The sequence below is a fragment of the Marmota flaviventris genome, chromosome 17, assembly GCF_047511675.1.
Source record: "Marmota flaviventris isolate mMarFla1 chromosome 17, mMarFla1.hap1, whole genome shotgun sequence".
Taxonomy (NCBI): domain Eukaryota; kingdom Metazoa; phylum Chordata; class Mammalia; order Rodentia; family Sciuridae; genus Marmota; species Marmota flaviventris.
The window spans coordinates 44399821-44425616 of NC_092514.1; the positions used below are offsets into that span (position 1 = coordinate 44399821).

At 41.2% G+C, this 25796-nt stretch overlaps 1 protein-coding gene, 2 non-coding genes and 1 pseudogene across 3 annotated transcripts in view; all 4 read left to right on the plus strand.

The window, feature by feature from the left end:
• Window positions 1-3506: 3506 nt before the first annotated feature.
• Window positions 3507-3670, plus strand: LOC114080979 (U1 spliceosomal RNA). Its single transcript, XR_003580684.1, has one exon. It is a non-coding gene; the product is annotated as a U1 spliceosomal RNA (small nuclear RNA).
• A 4202-nt stretch (window positions 3671-7872) lies between these two features.
• LOC114080975 (inactive serine/threonine-protein kinase TEX14) overlaps window positions 7873-25796 on the plus strand; it is an 82837-nt gene continuing 64913 nt past the window's right edge. The window contains exon 1 of the mRNA XM_071603105.1: window positions 7873-8008. Within this exon, the coding sequence (XP_071459206.1) occupies window positions 7873-8008 (136 nt within the window). The remainder of the gene's footprint in view (window positions 8009-25796) is intronic.
• On the plus strand, window positions 16744-16928 carry LOC114080981 (small nucleolar RNA U3; annotated as a pseudogene).
• LOC139702585 (small nucleolar RNA U3) lies at window positions 18253-18466 on the plus strand. The gene has a single exon (XR_011705201.1). It is a non-coding gene; the product is annotated as a small nucleolar RNA U3 (small nucleolar RNA).

Below are 25796 nucleotides of genomic sequence, written 5' to 3' on the forward strand. Positions count from 1 at the left end.
GTGATTTGTATTGCAGAGCCTATGACAGAAATATAGGCCCAGGGCAGTGTGTTGAGAGTGAATGGGTAGCCAGGCACAGTGGCACATGCCTGTAATCCCAGAGACTTGGGAGGCTGAGGCAAGAGAATCACAAGTTCAGGGCTAGCCTCAGCAACTAAGTGAGGCCCCCCAAACAACTTAGTGAGACCTTGTCTCAAAATAAAATATAAAAAGGGTAGAGATGTGGTTCAGTGATTAAGCACCTTTGGGTTCAGTCCTCAGTACAAAAAATGAAAACACACAGCCAAACAAAACAAAACAAACAAAAAAAAACCACATAAACAATGAATGGATGGGTTTGCCCCTCAAGGTCCAGAGAGTGGCCATAGAGTTTTTCATGCTTTCTTAGTAATAGACATTTATAGATTCAGTTATATTGGCATTATGGACTTTCTGACAAGCCACACCTGCCTTGTGGAGTTGTTCTTTGCTTTTTTTGGCATCAAGGATTGAACTCAGGGGTAGTTAACCACTGAACCATATCCCCAACCCTTTTTTGTATTTTATTTAAAGACAGGGTCCACAGAGTTTCTTAGGGCCTCACTAAGTTGCTGAGGCTAGCTTTGAACTTGAGATCTCCTGCCTCAGCCTCCAGAGTCTCTGAGATTACAGACCACATCTGGACCTTAAGAAGTTTTATAAAATAAGACTCAGCTTTTAAAAATTACTGAGTATTGGTCTGGCTTAGAGGTAGCATTTCTTGCCTAGCATGCATAAGGTCCTGGTTCAATCCTCATCACTGGAAAAAAAAAATCTGGAGTATATATGCCACCCTTATTGTATTTCTGGGCAGCAGTGATTGAGAGAAATGCAGATGTGCCTGCCGGTGTTGTCCTTCCCTAGATATATGTCGACTCTCCAAAAAACGTTGTACTGAGGAATTGTGTTCCTTCATCTATTCCTATTTGGGGCCTATTTTCTTTTTGGTCACAGTAGTTAGCTTATTTTGGGGGTTTTGTTTTGTACTGGAAATTGAACTCTTTACCACTGAGCTACATCCCAGCCCCACTGCTTTTTTTTTTTTTTTGTACTGGGTATTGAACCCAGGGGTGCTAATCAACTGAGCCACATTCCCAACCCTTTTTATTTTATTGTTTTAGTTTTAGACAGGATCTGGCTAAGTTGCTGAGGGCTTTGCTAAATTGCTGAGCCTGGCTTTGAGCTTGGGATCCTCTTGCCTCAGCATCTGGAGTTACTGGGATTACAAGCATACACCATTACATCCAGCCCCAGCCCTTTTTAGTTTTTAAGACAGGGCCTTTAAAAAAAAAAAAAAAGATGGAGCCTTACTAAGTTGCTGAGGATGGCGGGGAACTTGCTGATCTCCTGCTTCAGTTTCCAAAGTCACTGGGATTACAGGCAAATGCCGCCTCTCCTAGTTATTTTCTGTTGTTATACATACATATATTATGCACACATGTTCATTTGTGAATATATCTTCACTATAATTATAACTAATCATTATCATCCCAGAAGGTAAATTCAAGTACAGACAGCAAAACATGGTAAAGTCACAGTCTATCTGATACCGAACCCTGTGTTCAAAACTATTTAAAAATCCAATTTAGAGCCAGGCGTGGTGGTGAAATAATCCCAGCAGCTCGGAGGCTGGGGTAGGAGGATCTCGAGTTGAAAGCCAGCTTCAGCAGAAGTGAGGCACTATGTAACTAAATGAGACCCTGTCTCTAAATAAAATACAAAATAGGGCTGGGGATGTGGTTCGGTGGTTGAGTGCCCCTGAGTTCAATTCCTGGTACAAAAACAAAACAAAACAAAAAAAACACAATTTTGATGTGATCTCACTGGGAAGCAAAAACAGTTTAACATTATTTCTTTTTTTTTTAAATATTTTTATTGTATATGGACACAATATCTTTATTTTTTTATTTTTATTTTTACGTGGTGCTGAGGATCGAACCCAGTGCCTCCTGTGTGCTAGGCAAGCACTGTACCACTGAGCCACAACCCCGGCCCCTTAACAATATTTCTGAAAGGATTTAGTCTGTCACTGGGTATAAAATCAGCAACATTTGTTATCATTTCAGTGAATTTGCCTTCAGTTAATTTCCCTTAAAGCTTCACATTTTTACAAAATTGCAGTCGTGATATAACACCATCTCATAAGTTTTTTCCTCTTAACCTCATGGAATAAATTTTTCCTTTCCCCCATGCTGGGGATCAACCCCAGCACATCCAGCTCCTAATTTTTTGTTATTAATCATTTTTATATGATTGTTGTTTGGTTAATAATCTATTTCCCTGTTGTTTTTGTTTTTTTGGCACCAGGGATTAAACCCAGGTGTACTTTACTACTACTGAGCCACATCTCCACCCCTATTTATATATTTATTTATTTTAATTTTTGAGGCAGGTCCTCGAACTCTCCATCCTCTTGCCTCAGCCTCTTAAGTCGCTGGGATAACAGGCATGTGGCAAAATATATGCATATTTTGGGATTATCACAAAACATCAAGAAAGTGTAACAGTGGTAACTTTGTAGTTGGATCGTAGTTGATTTTAATTTTTAAAACTTTTCTGCCTTTTTCAAATTACTTATAAGGGAAATTTATCACTTGTAGTAACTAAAAGAATACACCCCCAAAGTACCAAACAAAACAAAGCCTTTTTTTTTTTTATATATAGAGACTGTAAGGAAAATACTACTAAAGCCTTTGATACTATAGTCATTACAAATTATAAAAAGAATTGTTTTGCTTGGAGCAAAATGTAGAAGAAAGGACAAGTAGCCAGTTTGTTCCTAAATACAAGCTGGATGCTGTTCTGCTTGTGCTATACCTGTCACCAGTCCAGAAGCAGAGTGGCCTGAGTGGGGTCGGGAGACTAGAAGCTGCATTTTATATTCATTCAGTTCTTACAGAAACCGTGTAAGGCAGGCAGGCAGAATTATTTCCACTTTACAATTTTTGGAAATGGAAACATACTGAGGGTTTGACCGAGAATCTGAAACAGCAGTTCAGACCTGACACAACCCACTGTACTCCCATCCCTACATACCCCACCTCGCCAGGGTCTCCGAAGCTGGTCAGCGCAACAGCGCACAACTAAGACTTGTTCATGCCAGAATTTTTGCAGACATCGAAAAGGCAAGGAATATTTAAATCTTTTCAGTCACACCTGCAGAAGTCTTTTGGAGACAAATGAGGGGTGGTTCCTTAGAGCCAACTCATCCATAAGGAAACTGTGAAAGGAAAAAAGCCATGAAGGAGAAACTGACGTCACTACAAGAGGCGGGGATATGTAGATAAGAGTACGATGATTGCTGGTTCGAGAGCGTTTTTCTCGCGGCAAAATTTCCAGCAAATATCCCGGAAATTGTAGCTTGGTCTGCAACATATAAAGAAGTGTGTAGTTTGAAATAGAACACCTAAAGAACTTGAAACTGGATTGACCGTGACTAAGTAGTGTGTTAAGGACGAGGGTGAAGTGGCACAAGTGGGAAGCAACTCATACTTACCTGGCAGGGGAGATACCATGATCACGAAGGTGGTTTTCCCAGGGCGAGGCTTATCCATTGCACTCCGGATGTGCTGACCCCTGCGATTTCCCCAAATGTGGGAAACTCGACTGCATAATTTGTGGTAGTGGGGGACTGCGTTCGCGCTTTCCCCTGGTTTGTTTGTTAAGAATAGATAAAATTTATTATCTGTACCTGATGTGTGTTTTGGGTTTTCTAACATAACTTCAATTCGAGAATGAAACGAAGTTGTGAATATGCCACAAAGATTTCTAATGTGAATGTTGGCTAGATGTTTGTGTAAAGTTATCGTTAGTCTACTGAATCCTGAGTACTTTTTTATTACTTAGTTATATCCCAATCGGAAACTGAATTGGGTTTTTTTTCTCTATCGAAGATGATGCGCTTGCTTTATGAAGTTTGTGCGATTAAAGTAGGAAAATGGAGGAAATAAAACTACCAGTAATTATGATAGTGAATCTTAACGATTTAGTTAGCATGATTAAATGTTAATTTCAGACATGACAACCTATGTCATTAATTATTTGTTTGCTAGGGACTGACATAGCAAAGTACTGCAGATAGGAGTGGTTAAACAATGACGTTTATTTTCTCTCCAGGAAGTTTTAAACCGCCCAAGTAAGATCAAGGTCCTGACAGAGTTGGGTTCCTCAGTGCTTGATTTTTGAGATACTGTATATTTGCTGCTTCTTCATACTGTGATCTTAGCCTCTGGGCTGTCCTTCCTCTTTGAAGGACATTCATAAGTCATTGGGACTGGAGATGTGTATAGCACTTGCCTGCCATTCATGAGACCCTGGGTTCTGTCCCCAGTACTGCAAAACAGAAGAAGACACTATTGTTGAATTACATTCCCACCCTAAGGATCTCATTGTAATTATTCACTCCCCCCCCCCCATCTGTACTGGGCTGGGGATTGAACCCAAAGCCTTATGAATTCTAGGCAAGCCTCTACTACTCCCTTCTTGAGTTTATTTGTTGCAATGCTGGAAGTCAAACCCAGGCCTCATGCATTGCAGGCAAGGCCCCCCTCACTGAACATCATCTCTTTAAACACTCTAAACAAACACCTAAGGTACTGAAAGTTAAAACATTTGAATGGGGGGGGGTGCGAGCTCCCAATTTTGTTCATAACAATTAGTCATCTAAATCATAATGATACTATGCCATTTTCTGGGCTGGAGTTGTGGCTTAGTAATAGAGCACTTGCCTAGCAAGTGTGAGGCACTGGTTTTGATCCTAGCATTACATAAAAACAAATTAAAGGCATTGAGTCCATATACAACTGAGAAAAATTTTTTTAATTAAAATGTAATTTTCTAATACCTGGAAAAAGAAACGGAAGAAGGTGGGAAAAAGAGGAATGACAGCTTGCTATAAAACTTTGGTTCATATGCATTTAAGACCAAACTATTTTCTGAGCACTTTTTTTAGAGAAAGTTATGCCAGGTGTGGTGGTGCATACCTGTAATCCCAGTGCCTTGGGAGGATGAGGCAGAAAGATTGCAAGTTAGAGGCCAGTTTCAGCAATTTAGTGAGGCCCTGAACAATTTAGCAAGACCTATCTCAAAATTAAAAATAAAAGGGACTCAGATCAATGTAAACACCCCTGAATTCAATCCCTAGTAACAACAACAAAAAGTTGTGATGCTGTTGGATTACTAGAATACTGCTTGTAGTCAGTGACATGGATATTAACAGATACCAAAAAAATAAAGAACTTAATTTAGTACTTTCCACATGTAGTCCCTGGATAAATCAAGGAAGTGTTACTTCTCAGTTGGTTGCTATGTCACAGTTGCTAATTCTAGTGTTTTGGGAGACTGAGGCAGGAGGATCACAAATTCAAGGCCAGCCTCAGCAACTTAGCAAGACCTTGTCCCAAAATCAAAAATATAACTAGCTGGGAATGTACCTTATGTTAGAGCACCCTGGGTTCAATCCTAGTACCCCCCCCACACCCCCCAAAAATGTTACTTTTCAGTAACCTACAATCCCTGAGCCTCCTGGCTGAAGATCCATTAAATGTATCAGTCTTTTTGACTTTTTCTTTTACTTCACCTCATTTCATACCTTCTGTGCTTCCCCATGTAGCTTGAAGCCCTTGAGGTCCATTCTTGGGGATTTATGTGAATGGGATTTGTTGTCTTATTGTCTGTAGAACATAACACATTGCCACTTATCTGCCTTGCAAGACTATAAACATTGTGGTAGCAATAATCTAATTTTAGGTGTTTTACTCATTACCTGTCACATTTGAAACACGTAGTAGATGTCTTAGCCCATTTTGTGCTGCTATGATGAAATGTCTGAAAACTAGTTATTTGTGGTAGAGAAGTTTATTTCTCACAGTTCTGGAAGCTGTGAAGACCAAGTTGGAGGGACCAGCTTCTGAAGAGGGCCTTCTTGCTGCTTCATCCTGTGATAGAAGGAGGGAGGCACATGTCTGTAATCCCAATGACTCCGAGGCTAAGAAAAAGGATCCCAAGTTCCCAAGTTCAAGGCCTGCTGTGGAGATGACTGAGCTACATCCCAGTCCTTTTTTTTTTTTTTGGTACCGGCTATTGAACCCAGGAACATGTAACCACTATGCAACTTCCCCAGCCATTTTGAAAAAAAATTAGGGGACTGGAGATATAACTCAGTTGGTAGAGTGCTTTCCTTGCATGTACAAGGCCCTGGGTTCAATCACCAGCAACACACACAGACACACACACACACACACACACACACACACACACACAAATCTATCTATCTATCTATCTGTATCTATCTGTCTATCTATATTTATATTTTAGAAACAGGGTCTCACTGAATTGCTTAGGTTCTTGCTAAATTGCTGAGGCTGGCTTTGAACTTGGGATCTTCCTGCCTCAGCATCCTGAGCTGCAGAATCACGGGCATGTGCAACCACATCCAGTAGTCTCAGTACTTTTTAAATTTTATTTTGAGACAGGATCTTGCTAACTTGCCCAAGCTGGCCTCAAACTTAAAATCATCCTGCCTCAGCCTCCCACATTCTGGGATTACCAGCCTGCAGCAACTCACCTGGGTCAATTCTTTTTTTTTTTTTTTTGGTGCTGGGGATTGAACCCAGGGCCTTGTGCATGTGAGGCAAGCACTCTACCAAATGAGCTATATCCCCAACCCCTATTCTTTAACAATAAATAACATTAATGGCAGACACGATGGTACATGCTTGTAATCCTATCAGCTCGAGAGACTTGAGGCAGAAGGATTGAAAGTTTGAGACTAGTCTCAGTAACTTAGTGAGGCTCTAAGTGACTTAGGGAGACCCTGTCTCAAAATAAAAATAAAGGACTAGGAATGTAGCTTATTGATAAATGTATCCTTGCTTCATTTCCCAGTACCAAAGCAACAACAACAAACAAAAAACAGTAACATTGAGCATAAACATTAATCTCATAGAGTTTCTGTAATTGTTCCCCTAAAATCCTCTTCACTACAGTTGACCCTCTGAATTCATGAATTCTACATCCTTATATTCAACCAACCTTGTATAGAAAATTATTTATTTTTGTGGTGCTCGAAATGAAATTCAAGGCTTCATGCATGCCAGGCAAGTGTTCTACCACTGAGCTACATCCCTAGCCCCTAGAAAATATTTTCAAAAACTTGCATCTGTACTAAATTTATACAGGCTTATTATTATTTTCTAAACAATATAGTATAATAACTATTTACATAGATTTACATTGTATTAGTTGTTCTAGGTAATCTAGAGGTGGTTTAAAGTATACTGAGAGAATTCTAGCCATTTGGGAGTTTGAGGCAGAAGGATCCTAAATTCAAGGCCAGGCCAGCCTCAGCAAATTAGCAAGGCCCTAAGCAACTTAGTCTCAAAATAAAAAATAATAAGGGCTGGGGATGTGGCTCAGTGGTTAAGTTCCCCTGGGTTAAATCCCCATTAACCCCCTACCCCCAGGGGGTAGGATGCATGTAGGTTATACACAAGTACTGTGCCATTTTATATAGGGGACATGAGCATCTGTGGATTTTTTTTAATATTTATTTTTTAGTTGTAATTGGACACAGTACCTTTGTTTTATTTATTTATTTATTTATTTATTTTTTGTGGCGCTGAGGATCTAACCCATGGCCTTGCATATGCAAGGTCAGTGCTCTACCGCTGAGCCACAACCCCAGCCCACATGTGTGGATTTTGTTATCTGCAGGGGTCCTGGAGCCAGTCCCCTTTGGATACTTAGGAACAATTGTATTAATGAAGGTGAACAGGTTTCCAAATGTAAAGAATCTATTTTGCTTCTTTGTATTTTTGGTTCAGTTAGAATACGTATGCTCTCTTTTGAAACAGGATGTCTCGGGCTATTCATCTTCCAGTCCCCTGTCCTGTTCGGCTTGGTACCTTAAGAAATGACTCCTTGGAAGCTCAGCTTCATGAATATGTCAAACAAGGGAACTATGTGAAAGTGAAAAAAATTCTTAAGAAAGGTAAGTACTATGTTAAAATAGCAGGGGCAATTTAATCTACTGTTTCTTTTTTTTTTTTTTTTTGGTACTGGGAATTGAACCCAGGGGTGATCTACCAGTAAACTACATCTCTGCCTCTTTTTATTTTTATTTATTTACTTATATATTTGGTACAAGGAATTGAACCCAGGAGCACCTGGGACTGAGTCACATCCCAGCCCTTTTTATTTTTTATTTTGAGACAAGGTCTCACTAAGTTGCTTAGGGCCTTGCCAAGTTACTGAGGCTGATTTTGAACTTGCAATCCTTCATTTTCAGCCTCCTGATCTGCTAGGATCACAGGCATGCACCACTGTGCCCAGCCACCTCTTTTTATTTTTTATTTTTAGATGTGGTCTTGCTAAGTTACCCAGACTGGCCTTAAACTTGGGATCCTTCTCCCTCAGCCTTTCAAGTAGCTAGCTTTATAGGTATATACCACCACAGTGGCTTTAGTCAACATTTCTGAATAGTGTTTAAAGAAAATCTAGGGACATTGTAAAACTATGAGTAATTACTAATGGAAATCCAGTAGTTAATTTAGGAATGAAATGTTTCCCACCAATGCAGTCTTTATTCAGTAGTGGAGGCCTTAAATCCTGTTTGGAGGCTGTTCTTCTGCCCCCCCTTTTTTTTCGGGGAGCAGTATACTGCAGATTGTAGTGAGGGTCTCTTTACCACTGATCTACATCCCAGCCCTTTTTTTAAAAAATTTTTTAAGTTGTTGATGGACCTTTATTTTAATTATTTGTATGTGGTGCTGAGAATCCAATCCAGTGCCTCATGCGTGCTAGGCAAGCTCTCTGCCACTGAGCCACAACCCCAGCCCCCCCAGGCCTTTTTAATTTTGCTAAATTTAGGGCCTTCCCAAATTTCTGAGGCTGGCTTTGAACTTGTGATCCTTTTGCCTCGGCCTCTCAAGTTGCTAGAATTACAGGCTTATGCCACTGTGCCCAGCAATAAATAAATAAATTATTGATGTTTAATTGGAGTATGGATGGGGTTAACAGGTATAATTGGATATGAAACAGGACTTCATCTGTGTCTGGGAATTATGTGTAAAGTTCAAAAGTGGAAAACAGGAGTAACACATTCCCTCTCTAATGCAGATCTTCTTATGAGATGGCTAAAATGATCCTTGGACTAGGTACAGTGGCACACACCTGTCATGTCAGAGACTTGGGAGGCTAAGGCAAGAGAATCACAAGTTGAGGCCAGCCTGGGCAACTTAGACCCTGTCTCAAAATTTAAAAAAAAAATTAAAGGACTGGGGATGTAGCACAATGGTAGAATGCCCCTGGTTATAATCCCCAGCACTGTCAAACTAATAAAAAAATTAATCAATTATTCAATCAGTTCCAGCCTGCTTAACAGCTGAAATATGATACCCTTTCCCAGTTTCCTCCAAGGTGGCATGCAGAGAACTTGTTTCTGAAATTTAGGGGTCAGGAGATCAGCCATCTATATTGAAGAGTCCTTGATGACTGAATGAGCAAGGGAGAATAGCAGACTGATTAGCCACACTTCTATTAGGCATGGAGGGTATGCTGGAGCATGTAGATTGCACAGAAGGTAGCTGAGCCAAAAGGGATCTTACTCATGAATGAAGAATTTCAACAGAGAGTAGAGAGGTGGAACCTTGGAGGACAAGAGCTGAGGGGTTGCAAGAAGTCCACAGGAGAGGGCATTGGCCTGCAGCAGGGTGCTGTGTACTGTAGTAGAGGTACTGGAATGATCTATTAACAATTTGCACAAAAGAGTAAGCTTTAGTATGAACACAAAGCTACAGAAAGCATCAGCTAAGTTAGAAGGTCTTTGTCTCCTACCCTACTCCTTTGTATGTATTTATTTGTTTATTTATTTACTTACTTACAGTGCTGGTGATAGAACCTAGGGCCTCCCACATGTCAGTAAAGTACTCTGTCACTGAGCTACATCCCCAGCAATTCCCTTTTTTGTATCATTGGTTCTTACCTCTATCTCAGCTTTGGAGTTGCCAAAAGTAGCCTTGAAGTCAGGCATGGTGACTTGGGAGCCTGAGGCAGGAGGATCCCAAGTTTAAGGCTAGCCTGGGCAACTTAACAAGACACTGTGTCAAAATAAAAAATAGAAAGGGCTGGGATGTGGTAGAATATTCCTGGATTCAATTCATAGTACCAAAAAACAATAGCCAAACAAAAACAAACAATACAACCTTGAGATCAGAGGAAGAGTGGAGAAACAAGGAAAAACAGCAGAGGACTGGGTACTGAAATGTGGAGGGAAGGAGAAATTAGAATTGGATGTAAGATTGAAGGGTTTTTTGTTTGTATGGCTGTTTTTTTTTATTTTTTATTTTTGTAATGGTGAGGATTAAACGCAGAACCTTGTATGTGCTGAGCAAATGCTCTACCACTGAGCTATAGAAGTTTGTTCTTGTTTTGTTGTTGTTGTTTTGATTTGCTTTTAGTGGTACTGGAGATTGAACCCAGGGGTACTACCATGACCCACATACCAGCCCTTTATTTCATTATTTATTTATTTACTTGGCACTGGGGATTTAACCCAGGGGCACTTTTGCACATCTCCAGCCTCCAGCTACATCTCTAGCCTTCCATCCCTTTTCATTTTTTGAGTTAGGGTCTCCCTAAGTTTCTTAGGGCCTGGATAAATTGCTGAGGCTGGCCTTAAGCTTGCAATCCTCCTGCCTCAGCCTCCTGAGTTGCTGGAATTACAAGTGTGCACCACCGTATCTGGTTTAAGACTGAAGTTTTGATTTCAATAGAATTGATACTGTTGGTCATCGGTGAAGAGTTCTGCTCCCTCACATGTTTAAGTTTAAACATTAAAGAAGTATGCCGAGGCAAGGAGGGTTTATTTTAAAAAGAGTAACATTGACTTCTCCCAGGAGGGAGAAGCAGGCAATAGCTGGTATCCCGGTATCCTAAGAAGTGATGTGGTCTGCCCTTTTTCTGTGTCCTAGGCTTCCTTTGTTCTCCTGCCCTCTTCCCCTTATCTTTCTTCTTCCTGCATATGTGACTAGACCCAGGAATGCTCGGTAGGATGGCCAAAAGGTGGGAAACAGGTGAGCTGAAAGAAGAAGGGCAGGATGGAGCAGCCAAGGACACATTAATTAACAACCTTATAGCTCCCTGTAGGAAGGGGCAATTCCTGGGACAGGTTACCTTAGCAACAGGTTAGAGCAGGAGCAGGTTATGGTGGAGGAAGGGCTCAGAAGGAATTAACATTTCAGTCTCAGGGGACAGTCTCCAACTTGCACTCAAAATTGGCTTCCTTGATCAGACCTGACCCTATTTACCTATCTATACTGACTGTCTGTCTAATTGTAGCTTCAGAAACACAGTATCACATAATCAAGCAAAGAAAATTAAAATCACAACTGTGAAAAGTGCTTCAAAGGAGAGGTCTGTGTGAGAACCTGAAATCCTAAGAGCTAAAGATTTAAACACTGTTAACCAGGGAAAAAGGGCAAGAACAGAAGTGAGCTGAATAATGAAGTTGGAGGGGCTGGGATGTAGCTCAGTGGTGGTGGATTTGCTTACCATGCTAGAGGCCCAGATTCCATCAGAAAAGAAGAGGGCTGGGGGGGGGGGGGCGTCGTGGAGACTCAGGGAGGAAGCCAGGACATGCAGGGCTTCATAAGCCATTGCGAGGTGTTTCTCCTTTATCCTGACAACTTAGCCATCAGTTTTGTGGATGTTGGCAGAAGATAATGGACTCCTAGGTCAGAGACAAAGACAATTTACTGGTCCCAGCAACAGTAATATTGTCATTTTTGTATTTGAGCCCCAGTTCCCAGTGAGTAATGCCAGGAGGGCCACATGATGCCTGTATACCCGCGGTTTGTATGATAGGAGAGGAGATTAGTAAATGGAAGCTTAGGAAACCTGAATTTTTTTTTTCAGTGCTGAGGATTGAAACCCAGGACCTCAAGCATGATAGGCTACAGCTACAGCCCCCACTCAAGTCTTTTTTTTTAATATTTATTTTTTATTTTAGGTGGACACAATATCTTTATTTTACATTTATGTGGTGCTGAGAATCAAACCCAGTGCCTCATGCATGCTAGGAAAGCGCTCTACCACTGATCCACGACCCCAAACTCTCAAGTCTTTTTAAAATTAATTTTCCCCTCCAATTTCTTCTCTCTTAACTGAAACACACAGCATTTACTGAGGGTAAGGACCTACCAGACAGAGATTGGCATTGGGAAATCCACTTAGACTTCTAAATTTTCCTTTCTTCAACTGCTTATTTCTAAGACTAAATGAGGTAATCCATGTAAAGGAGTTAGTAGAGGACCTGGGAACATTAAAATATAGGAGAAATGTTTGCTGCTGCTGCTTTTGTTATTGTTTAAATGAACAAAAGAAATCTCATTTAAACCAGATTTTTTTTTTTTTTTTTTTTTTGCGGGGGGTGGAAATGTGGAAAGGGACTGGGTTCTCTTCCAGACTCACCAGAAACATTATTATTTTATTTATTATTATTGTGTGTATTTTTGTTGTTGTTGTTGTTAGGGATTGAACCCAGGGGCACTTTACTACTGAGTCGCATCCCCCAGCTGTTTTTAATTTTTATTTTGTGACAGGGTCTCTCTAAATTGCTGAGGCTGGCTTTGAACTTGAGATCCTCCTGCCTCATCCTCCAGAGCCCCTGGGATTATAGGCATTGGCAGCCACACCAGGCCATTATTATAATTTTTTAAAATAATGTAACATTTAGACTGGATTTTGGGTATATATGAAGTTGGGGATTGAACCCAGGGGTGTTTTACCACTGAGCTACCTCCCCAGCCCTTTTTTATTTTGAGACAGGGTCTCACTAAATTGCATAGGGTCTCACTAAATTGCAGAGGGCCTCACTAATTTGCTGAGGATGGCTTTGAACTTGCAATCCTCCTTCCTCAGCCTCCTGAGACACTGGGATTACAGTCGTACACTCTGCACCCCCCAAAAAAGGGCAGAACTAGGGGATGTGGTTCACCAATAAATTGCCCTTGGGCTGAATCCCTAGTACAAAAAAAGAAAGAAAAGTTTTCCAGATGAGCCCCAGAGAGTGTCTCTTCTGTCCATACTTGCTGGGTTTCTGATCTCGCGACTCAAAGGCTCAGGGGTCACTCTAGTTAAACTGGGCTAACTGGGCTGCACAAAATAACCACACAAGAGACACAAATACCTTTTTCTTTGGGGTCGCTGTGATGGCTCCTCTGACCTTAAGGGTCCGCAGAAGGAGAGAGAGAGCGAGAGTATGCGCTGATGCCTTTTACTGAGAGAAACTCTTCAAATGAGGCAAGGGGTCAGGTTTCAGGGGGCTGAGTATCTTCTTGATGTCCACTGTCAGCAGGTTGACTGACACCTGGATAGGCCACACCCAAGGGCAGTAAGAGAAGGGGACACACACAAGGCACTTCCATGGAAGATTCTATCCTAAACAGGGCAAGGGGTTATATTACAAAGGAACAGGTGAGCGTAGCTTCACCCATGGGGCTGTAGCAAGACACACCGATGCACGAGACACCGACCCTCGCACCCAAGAAGGGTGCCACATTTCTGTGACTGAGCGCCTCAGCACCCAGCCGGGGAGTGTAACTCAGTCACGTGCAAGGTTGGCCTCCCACACATACTCACATGTCCAGCACATGGATACTTTAATCTACCTATTAACTTCCAAAATTTAGGATACTTTTAAAATTTTTTCCTTTTGTGGTGCTGGGGATCAAACCCAGGAACTCATGCATGCTAGGAAAGTGGTATACCACTGAATCACATCCCCAGCCCTTACCCTTTATCTTTTATTTTTTAAAACAATTACACAAATGGAATACAACTTTTCATTTCTCTGGTTGTGTATGATTTAGAGTTACACCATTTATGCATAGGGGTAATAATGTCAAAATCATTCACCATCTTTCCCCCCACACTCCCTCTCTCCTCTTCTTCCTCCCCTCTGCTCAATCCAAAGTTCATCCCTTCTTCCCTTACCCCCTGCCCATTATGGGTCAGTATCCACTTATCAGAAAACTTTTGGCCTTTAGTTTTTTTCAGATTGGCTTACTTCACTTAGCTTGATATTCTCTAATTATGTTCATTTACCCATAAATGCATTAATTTCATTCTTCTTTGTGTATTTTGTGTGTGTGGGTGTGTGTATATACGAGTTTCTTTATCCATTCATCTATTAAAGGGCATCTAGCCTGTTTTCACAGTTTAGCTATTGTGAAATGAGCTGCTATAAACATTGAAGTGGCTGCATCTCTATAGCGTGCTGATTTTAAGTCCTTTGGGTATAGACTGAAGAGTGGGATAATTAGTCAAATGGTGGTTCTGTTCCAGGTTTTTTCTAAGGTATCTCCATACTGCTTTCCAGAGTGGTTTTTCAATCCCACTAGCACTGAATTAGTGTACCTTTTCCCCCACATCCTTACCAGCACTTACTGTTGCTTGATTTTTTGATAATTGCCATTCTGACTGGAGTGAGATGAAATCTTAGAGTAGTTTTGATTTGCATTTTTCTAATTGCTATAGATGTAGAACATTTTTGATAAATTTGCTGATAGATTGTATATCTTCTTCTATGAAGTATTTGCTCATTTCCTTAGCCCATTTTTTGATTGGGTTATTTGTTTTTTATTGTTAAGGTTTTTTTAATATTTATTTTTTAGTTTTCAGTGGATACAACATCTTTATTTTATTTTTATGTGGTGCTGAGGATCGAACCCAGTGCCCTGAGCATGCCAGGCGAGCGCGCTACTGCTTGAGCCACATCCCCAGCCCTATTGTTAAGTTTTTTGAGTTATTTATATATTCTGGAAATTAGTGCTTTATCTGACGTGCATTTGGTAAAAATTTGCTCCCATTTTGTAGGCTCTCTCTTCACTTCATTAATTGTTTCTTTAAAAACAGCATGGTATTGGCACCGAAAAAGACTTGTAGACCAATGGTACTGAATAGAGGACACAGAGACAAACCCAAATAAATACAGTTATCTCAGACCAGACAAAGGTGCCAAAAACATACATTGGAAAAAAGATAGCGTCTTCAACAAATGGTGCTGGGAAAACTGGAAATCCATATGCAGCAAAATGAAATTAAACCTCTTGTCTCTTCCTTGCACAAAACTCAACTCAAAGTGGATCAAGGACCTAGGAGTTAGGCCAGAGACTCTGTACCTAATAGAAAAAAAGCAGACCCCAATCTACTTCATGATCAGCAACTTCTTTAACAAGACTCCTAAAATGCAAGAAGTCAAATCAAGAATCAATAAATGGGATGGTTTCAAACTAAAAAGCTTCTTCTCAGCAAAACACCACCCGTTTTCTTTAAACAGGTCAGAAAGTGTTTTTAGGGACAGAAGTCCCTAGCTTCTAACTGACTTTTGTCTGTGTAAGTTCAGGCAATGGCAGCAGCCAAAAAGAGGCATATTTTAAAAGGCCGCTAAAGGAGGCTTTATTGAGATGTCACTCCCAGGGGCGGGAGCAGAGCAGATAGGAAGAGGGCCTGAGGAGAAACCTCATGGGGGCTGGATGGAACTGGAATTTTATGGGGCTTACGGGAGGAAAGGAAGGGCTTGGGACAGGAAAAGGGATTTTTTAGAGTCCCTTGTCGCACTAGAGTTGGTCCGGGGAACTGGTTGAGATCCAGGATTGGCCAGGAGACCCTGCTGATTGACAGGCAGTTCCTTAGGTGCCTGATTTATGCTTCATTCACCCAGGGGCTGCTTGGTGCTTTGTTCCTAAGTCACCACCACCAACCTGACAGTCTGTAATAGGCTAATTAATAACAAGTCTTGCTGTGCATGATGGTATACATGATGATGTAATCCCCACTACACCATAGACTGAGGCAGATCAAGTCCCTGACTCAAAATGAGATTAAAACGGTTGGGAGTGTGTTTCAGTGGTAGAATACTTAGTAGGTGGGAGGCTCTGACTTCAATCCCCAGTACTACGGGAAAAAAAAAGAGAGAGAGAGAGAAAGGAAAAAAAATTGTGTTTTAGAAATTTTCAGGCCTGGCATGGTGGTGCGCACGCCTGTAATATTCCATTCCATCCCCCCTACCCCCACCCCCAGCTTCAGCAATGGGAGATGCTGAGCAACTCAGTGAGACCCTGTCTCTAAAATACAAAATAGGGCTGGAGATGTGACTCAGTGGTTGAATGTCCCTGAGTTCAATCCCCGGAACCCCCCCCCCAAAAAAAAAAAACCTTTCAGAAGTATTCAGAATATTTTTTTGAAAGTTGCATATAAAACAACACCCTCAAAATATATTTATCTGGTATTTCTTCTACAGTACGTGGAAAAATCTTGTCATCAATTAAAACAATATAGCTGTAATAGACCTGGCAAAGACCGTGCTTTCAAGGTCAAGGCTATTTTCATGGGCCATTTATTTATTTATTACTAATTTATTTACTTATTTTTGGTATCAGGGATTGAAGCCAGGGACATTCAACCACTGAACCACATCCCTAGCACTTTTTTAAAAAATAATATTTTTAGTTGTAGAGGAACATAATACCTTTATTTTATTTATTAATTTTTACCTGGTGAGGATTGAACCCAGTGCCTCACACATGCTAGGCCAGCACTCTACCACTGAGCCACAGTCCCAGCCACCAGCACCTCTCGCCTCGCTAAGTTGCTAAGGTTGGTCTTGAATTTGTGATCCTCCTGCCTCAGCCTCCCAAATCCTTGGGATTATAAGCGTGCACCACCATGCCTGCCTTCATGGGCTATTTCTATAGTTGAGACTAGAGAAATTTCTCTAAAACATATAAGAAAATGACAAGGAAGAGGTGCAACTTTCTCCCGAGCATGAAACCAACTCTTGATGTTGCCTTGCTGTAACTGTTGTTTGTCATTGATGATCATTCTTTTCTTTTGGGATCTACCAGCTCTGATCAACAGCTGTGACCTTATTCAAGTTACCTAGTTTTTTCATGCCTGAGTTTCTCTGGCTATATAGCTGAGGTGATTAATATTTTACATGTAAAGCACTCTTGAACATACTTGTAGTGACATTAACTTGGAAGGCTGTGGCAGTAGGATCACACATTTGAGGCCAGCCTCGGCAATTTAGTGAGACCTGGCTCCAAATAAAAAGGGTCAGGGGTATGTATAGTTCAGTGGTAAAGTATCCCTGGGTTTAATGCCAGTGCCCCCCCCCAAAAAAAAAGCACTCAAAATTTTGTTGAGGGGCTGAGCTTGTAGCTCAGTGCTACAAGTGCTTGTCTGGCACATGTGAGGCACTGGATTTGATCCTCAGCACCACATACAAGTAAATAAGTAAAAAAAAGGTATTGTGTCCATCTACAACTAAAAATCCAAAAAAAAAAAAAAATATTGAATATGTGACAGACTGTCAGTAAATGGTAGCTAATGTGCTGTGCATGGTGGTGGATTCATGTAATCCCAGGGACTGGGGAGGCTGGGACAAGAGGATAATAAGTTGGAGGCCAGCCTGATCAATTTAGCCAGATCCTGCTCAAAATAAAAAGGGCTGGTGATATAATAGCTCAGCATAGAGTGTGCAAAAACCAATTTTATAATAGAATTCTCAAAAACAAAACAAAACCCAAAACCCCTAATACAACCCTAATGGTTGACACACGTATTTGTTCACGGAAGAAATAATGCCCAACCTACCAGACAATTAGATTTATTTTTAATATTCAAAGAGTGATCGGTAATTGCAAACACCGGCACAAAACACAAAAGGTTTTGTTTTCCAAGTGTTGGGTCTCAGTTACCCAATTCCCCCTCCTTGCCACGGTCACAGTGACCTGCCTCTTAACTAGTGCTTGAAAGTTAAATTCTTAGGCAGCTGTTTTGAGCAACTGCTCTGATTTACCAATCACCAGAAGCAACCAGATTCTCAGAGGCCACGCCCGCCCTTCCCTTTAGCTGTAAGGGGCGGGGCCACTTTTAGAACCAAGGAGAGAACGCCTCCTTGGCTCTAAAAACCAGGTCGTGACTGGCTGTCGTTAGTCATTATGTTAATTCAGCTGGATGTGTTGAAAACTTTTTTTAAAAACTTACATTTTCATCTAGAACGTTAAACTGTGTTGTAAAATGACAGTGTTTGAAAATACTGTAGTACAAAGTGTGTTTTATGATTTATAGTGGAATTAGAAATCGGGGCGGGGAGGAGGGGAAAACCTACCTCATCTTCATCTAAAAGTGAATAATCATGGTAGACCCTGCAGGGCCCGGTGGGAGTACGCTAAGACTATACTTTCAGGGATCATTTCTATAGTATGTTACTAGAGAAGTTTCTCTGATTGTGTAGAGTACCGGAAACCACGAGGAAGAGTTGAGTGGTCTCTTCTGAGCGTGAAGCTGGCTCTGGGTGTTGCTTTATTGTGACTGTCCTTTGCCATTGATGATCGTTCTTAATTCTCTTTAGAGATTAAGAGGGAGAGAACACAGTCTGAGTGGGTTCTGTTGCAAAAATTTCTTTTCTTAAAGACAGCTGCGGTTTTTCTTTCAGGCTTGGTAACGTTTTACAGCTTAGTCTCATAGGACTTATAAGAAATTTTTCAAAGGATTTGTTTAGTTGTGAAATTGTAAGGGTAGTGATTTTTTTTTTTTTCAAGCCATGTTTACTTTTTCTCCCTTTTATTCCTTTTTCTTTCTTGGGCTTCAATAGGGTTCCTCTGATTGCCCTCAGACTTGTGATCCTGCTGAATAGCTGGGATTTTAGGTGAGGGATGCAGCATCACACCAGATTTTTAACTTTTTTAAAGTTTTTTTCCTCTTTAGGACACCTGTATCACCTAAAGAATGGTGACTCAATGCCAGGGGAGTGCCACACCTTTAATCCCACAACTCGGAGATGGGGGGTGGCTGAGGCAGGAGGTTTGCAAGTTTGAGCCAGCCTCAGCAATTTAGCGGAAACCCTGCAGTAAAATAAAAATAAACCTGAAATAAAAGGGGCTGTGGATTTAGCTCACTGGTAAAATGCCTCTGGATTCCATCTACTCAGGGCCTCCAAAAATGCTTCCTAGTCCCAAAAGCCCTTCAAGATCTTGGTTGGGTTTATTTGCCTTGTCCCAGGGATTAATAAACCTGTTTCCCTTATCTGTGGTCCTTTCTGACACAAACTGATTAGTTTAAATGTTAGCCTGCTATAGGTTTATGGTTGCTGGTATAAAAGATGAGATGCCTGGGTCAGAGATGAATGATAGTTTGTTACAGTAGCCAGAATATAATTTTTGTGTTTAGTTCCTCTAACCCCAGTTCTTATAGAGCCAAGCAAAAAGAACCAGATGATATTGTATATGTAATGGGTTGTTTTACAGTAAAGGAACCTTGAGGTTAGGGAACATGGATCCTTTATAATAGACAGCATACCCTTTGCTGCAGAGGGAAAATTATCTTTATTGTATTGGACAGTAAGTATGTATTCACTTTGCCCTAATGAGGATTCTATGTCTTCCAGAGTTTACAAAAAGAACAAAGTGTAGTTAGTACTTTGTTCCCACAATAAGCAAAGCATCAGACATCCATGGAGAGGTCTTCCCATTCTTTTCATTTGTTTGTTTCTGTTTTGCAGGACTGGATTGATCCCAGGGACACTTTAACACTGAGCTACACCTACAGCTCCATTTATTTATTTATTTATTTATTTATTTATTTCTACCAGGGATTGAGCCCATGGATGCTTAAAACCACAAACCACATCCAATGCTTTTTAATATTTTATTTTATTTTGGGGGCTACTGGGGATTGAACTCAGGGGCACTCGACCACTGAGCCATATCTCCAGCCCAATTTTATATTTAATTTCAAGACAGGTTCTCATTGAGTTGCTTAGTGCCTCACTTTTTGTGGGGGCTGGCTTTGAACTCCTGATCCTCCTGCCTCAGCCTCCCTAGCCACTGGGATTACAGGCTTGTGTCACCATGCCCTCCTTTGTGGGAAGCCATTCTCGCACTTGATTGGGCACCTCCCTGATTGGGTGTGAGGCATTCTGGCCAAACTGTGTCGGAGCTATCCCCACCCTCTCCAGGTGCGAGAGCCTGTCCGTGTGGGGGTGTGACTGACCATTGACCCTGAGACCAATCACTGACCCTGACCTTGGAATGCTGCCCCGCTCGACCTTCATTGGATGGAATTTTCCCCTGAATTTTTTGTTCCCCAATAAAAGGCCACCCCCTGGCGTGCTCACTCTCTCTCTCTCCTGCTAGTCCTGAGTCCTCGGCATCCCTAGTAACTCGCTGGGATTCTACGTGTGCATTACAATACCTGGCTTCCCTCACTATTCTTTGCTGTTCTCTACTGTTAGGCTTGTTTGTGTTGGACAGATACCAGGTACTGAAATTAAGGAGATACATTTGGCAGTTCCTCTAGAGTAGGGGAGACACTCTAATAGGGGACACAAATATACCACATATACTTGGTAACAGCAATCCCTGAGCAGTAAGAAATATAAACCCTGCTAGCACTGCTCTCACCATGAACACTGCTTCTTCTTACTGGATGTCTCTGGCGTCAACACTAACTGATCCTCCTTTTTGGAAGTCTTACTTCTTTTGCCACCACGACCCACCTTCTGTGTTTCCTCCCATCTGTTTGTTCCCCCTTTCCCCACACTCAATCTTCTCTTAAGATGTTAGTAGACCTCAGGGCTGACCTTAAACCCTTCACAGATTGGGTAGTATCTGTTGAGAGCCACAGCCGAAGGGGCCCCAGCAAACTTCCAGCTGCCAGCAATCCAGCTGCCGGCTGATGATTGGCTCACAGCGGCCCCAGCAACATCTAGCTGATTGGCTCCTTGGCCCCAGCAACATCTAGCTGATTGGCTCCTCTGCGGTGATGCTCATTGGACTGTTTCCCTGCCCTTTCAGACCACGGAGCTGCTCATTGGGGGACTTTTTGGCTCTGCCCATGTGACCCAGCCAATCGGCCTCAAGAGCAGGAGGATTGTGGGAGGTGGAGAGAAGCTTGTGGGGGGAGAGAGAGGCTTGTGGAAAGCCGATGGTGGCAGTTGAGGCTCTGAGGGGTTTTTTCCTGAGAGGCTGTTTGTTTGGCGTGTTTGGTTCTAAAAATAAAGTTAGTTTCTTTTGACAAGTGGCTCCTGATTGTGCCCAGCCAGACTGCGGCATTTGGTGGCCCGTACGGGGAGCGACTGAGGGTAAGTGAAACTGCTCGCCCCTGAGGGCAGGGCGAGAGGATGGGTAGCCATTTTAAGATTCTTCTTTTGTTATTTTGTTTCACTTTTGTTTTAAGTTGCCTGTCCCTGGAGATGAGTGAGACGGAAGAAAAACCGCTCACATCTGAGGAAAAACTATTTACGTCTGAGGAACAGATAGGGAGAAAGGACGGATGCACATGTCAGGAGGATAGAAAGGCTATAATGACTTTTTGTTGTTCCCTTTTTATCTCATTCTGTCTCGGTTTTGTTTGGCGTCATCTTGTTGGGTTGTATTATAGTAGAAATACGGGATCAGAAATTAGTAAAAAACAAACTGAAAGAGTGTTAAGTAAATTGTTAGAGGAAGGAGGCATCCCAGTAAAATCAATAGCAGTCAGGGCATACGTTGATACAATACAAAAATGTAGCCCATGGCTTTTTAAGGAGGAGTTGTTAAATATATCACAATGGAACCATCATGGTGAAGATTTAAAAAGAATAGAAAAGAAAAGCCCAGGGACTCTGCCAGTTGGCACATTGCCATTGTGGACGTTCGTATCTTGTTTGCTTAGTCCAAAGCCTTCAGTTCAGACAATGGTAGAGGAAGGAGAAGACATAATGATTCAAGTAAAAGAGAAGGTCTCTCAAGTTAGTCAGACAGAGGAAAAGATTCAAGTAAAAAAGAAGGTCTCTCAAGTTAGTCAGACAGAGGAAAAGATTCAAGTAAAAGAGAAGGCCTCTCAAGTTAGTCAGACAGAGAAAGAAAGTGTAAAACAGAAAAAGCCATCAGGGGGAAAGTTACAACAGGAGATTGCTACTAACACCTTTCTATCACCAGAGGGTGTAAGTGTCCAACCAACAGCACCACCTCTACAGGAGACTGCTACTAACACCTTTCTATCACCAGAGGACGTAAGTGTCCAACTAACAAGGCCACCTCCATATGCTGGGAGGTCCCCAACCCCCGCAGTTGATAGTTGGGATCCTGAGACAAGATCTCAAATATTAACATGCCCTGTATTTGAGGCAGGAGGGCAGCGATTTTACCAAGTTTTAAATTTCAAAACAGTGAAGCAGCTAAAAGAGGCTGTAACAACCTATGGTCCTCAAGCACCCTTCACTGTAAGCTTGGTCGAATCCATTAACAACTTGAACATGACGCCAGCAGATTGGGCTAATATGTGTAAAGCTGTGCTAAATGGAGGACAATACCTGTTATGGAAGGTTGCCAATGAGGAATTTTGCAAGGAGACGGCTAGGCGAAATGCAGCAGCTGGTTATCCTCAGAGAAATCTAGATATGTTGTTAGGAAAGGGACCTTATGAGGATCAGCAGCAACAAATGGCATATGATCCTGGCGTATACGCACAAATTGCTGCAGATGCAATTAAGGCATGGAAGACTTTACAAGGACATGGAGGTTTACAAGGTCAATTATCTAAGGTAATACAAGGAGCTAATGAACCTTATGCTGAATTTGTAGATAGGCTTATTCAAACAGCTACCAGAGTTTTTGGGAATACAGAACAAGCAATGCCATTACTAAAACACCTGGCTTATGAGCAAGCGAATCGTTGGTGCAGAGATATCATTAGACCATGGAAACATGAAGATTTAAACACATATATTAAATTATGTAGAGACATTAATGAACAAGAGCAAGTCGTGGCAGCTGCAGTAAAACAGGCTTTAGATGCCAGAGACATTAATGAACAAGGGCAAATTGTGGCAGCTGCAGTAAAACAGGCTTTAGATGCCAGGCCAAGAACATGCTACAATTGTGAACAAACAGGACATTTTAAAATGAATTGCCCCATTGGAGGAGGGTTTAACAAAACTAGGTATCCAAGGAGTAGAATACCAGGTATTTGCCCACGATGCCGTAGAGGGAGACATTGGGCTAATGAATGCCGTTCTCAAACCACCATAGAGGGTACTCCATTATCAAAAAATGAACAAGGACCAGGTGTTTATCCACGATATCGTGGAGAAAGGCATCAGGCTCCATTGCCAAAAAATGGACAAGGGGGCCCAATGCTCCGGGGCCCAAAACCACAAATATACGGAGCACTGGAGGAACCCAGCAACCCCATCAGGGTAGTGCCCAGGACACATTGTCCATCAGATCCCTCGTCAGACAAACCAGAGGGAGCGCAGGGTTGGACATCTGCGCCTCCGCCAGAGCAGTACTAACTCCAGAGATGGGAGTTCAAATCATTCCCACAGGGGTGAAAGGACCTCTTCCCAAAGGAACAGTAGGCTTATTATTGGGACGCAGCTCTTCTACTCTAAAAGGACTTATGATAAGTCCTGGGGTAATTGATCCCGATTATGAAGGTGAAATAAAAATTATAGCCAGTTCTCCAAAGGGTATATCAGTAATTTCACCAGGAGATAGAATAGCACAGTTACTAATAATACCCAGCCTACATGATAAATTTTCCAGTCATACTGTAGAAAGAGGTTCCAAGGGATTAGGTTCCACAGGTGTAGATTGGGCTATGCTTTCTTTAAATTTAGATTCTCGCCCCATGCTAAAACTAAATATTCAAGGACATGAATTTAATGGGCTACTGGATACAGGTGCAGACCTTAGCATCATCTCTCGTCAAGAATGGCCAAAACATTGGCCATTACAACAAGCCACTCAAACGCTTCGAGGCCTAGGAGTGGCGACTAATCCCCATAGAAGTGCAATGGTATTAGATTGGAAGGATCCTGAAGGATGTGAAGGAACTATACAGCCATATGTATTGGATCATCTTCCCGTAAATTTATGGGGACGAGATGTCCTAGATCAATTAGGTTTGACATTAACAAATAACATCAACCAAAATGCACCCACTATTATGACTAGACAAGGTTTTAGGAAAGGAAAAAGATTAGAAAAACAAGAACAAGGTATAGCAGCACCAATACAAATAGATCAAGGAACAGACAGACATGGGTTGGATTTTCAGAAAGGGCCACTGAGACAATAAAAATTACTTGGAAATCAGAAAGACCAGTATGGGTTCCTCAGTGGCCCCTGACTAAAGAAAAGATACAAGCAGCCCATGACCTGGTCAAACAACAATTAGCAGAAGGACATATACAACCTTCTGTATCTCCCCATAATACTCCCATTTTTGTCATCAAAAAGAAATCTGGTAAATGGAGATTATTGCAAGATTTAAGAGCCATTAATAATGAGATGGTTATTATGGGACCTGCTCAATCAGGGATTCCTCAATTGTCTGCTTTGCCAAAAACCTGGTATGTTTTAGTTATAGATATTAAAGATTGTTTTTTTTCAATTCCAATTCATCCTGAGGATAGTCCACGTTTTGCATTTACTATCCCTGCACTGAATCATGAAGGTCCTGATCAGAGATATGAATGGAAAGTACTCCCTCAAGGGATGGCTAACAGCCCAACTATGTGTCAAATTTATGTTAACAAAGCAATCCAGCCACTTAGAAATCAAAATTCTGAACTACAAATATTTCACTATATGGATGATGTATTATTAGCACACAAAGATAAAAACACATTGCTAGAATGTTATGCCACACTTACAAACTTATTAAAAAATTATAATCTAGAGATAGCAATAGATAAAGTACAATTAAATTTTCCAATTAATTATTTAGGAGTTCTATTATCCTCAACCATGGTCCGTCCACCAAAAATTCAAATACGAGTAGATCAACTCAAATCACTTAATGACTTTCAAAAGTTATTAGGAGACATAAATTGGATAAGGCCTTATTTAGGTATACCAACAGGAGAGTTGGGACCTTTATTTGATATCCTAAAAGGTCCATCAGATCCAAATTCACCCCGAATGTTAACGCCTGAAGCAAGAAAGGCATTAAAAATCATTGAAACATATATGGAAAATATGCATTTGGATAGAATTGATATAAGTTTGCCTTTATTATTTATTGTACTACCAACAAAAAATATTCCTACAGGAGTATTTTGGCAAGAAGGTCCATTATTATGGATACATTTATCTTATTCTCCTAACACTATTCTTACTAGGTATCCTGAGGCTGTAGGACAATTAATACTCAAAGGAATAAAAGCAGCAAAGGGAGTGTTTGGAATTTCTCCCAATAAAATTATTACTCCATATACTATGAATCAAATTGATGAGTTAGCTAATGAGTTAAATACTTGGGCAATAATCATGTGCAAATCTAATGTTTCATTTGATAACCACTTACCATCTAATCCTTTATTGTCTTTTTGGTCATTGCATCCTGTAATTTTTCCAAAAATGACAAGAAAAACACCTATCATGAATGCTCCAAATATATTCACTGATGGGTCAAATAATGGTACAGCAGCAGTAGTTACCCCTGATCAAACTTTTACATTTTTAGTACCCAAACAATCAGCTCAAAAGGTAGAGCTTAATGCAGTTTTACAAGCTTTTGTGATGTTTAAAGATTCTGTATTTAATTTATTTTCTGATAGTCAGTATGTAGTTAATGCTATAGTATCTCTTGAAGATGCTGGTAGGATTTCCCCTTCTTCTACTGTTTTCTCTTTGCTTTCCACTATACAAAGTCTAATCTGGGACAGAAAAGATCCATTCTTTATAGGACATATCAGGGCACATACAGGATTGCCTGGAGCCCTTAGT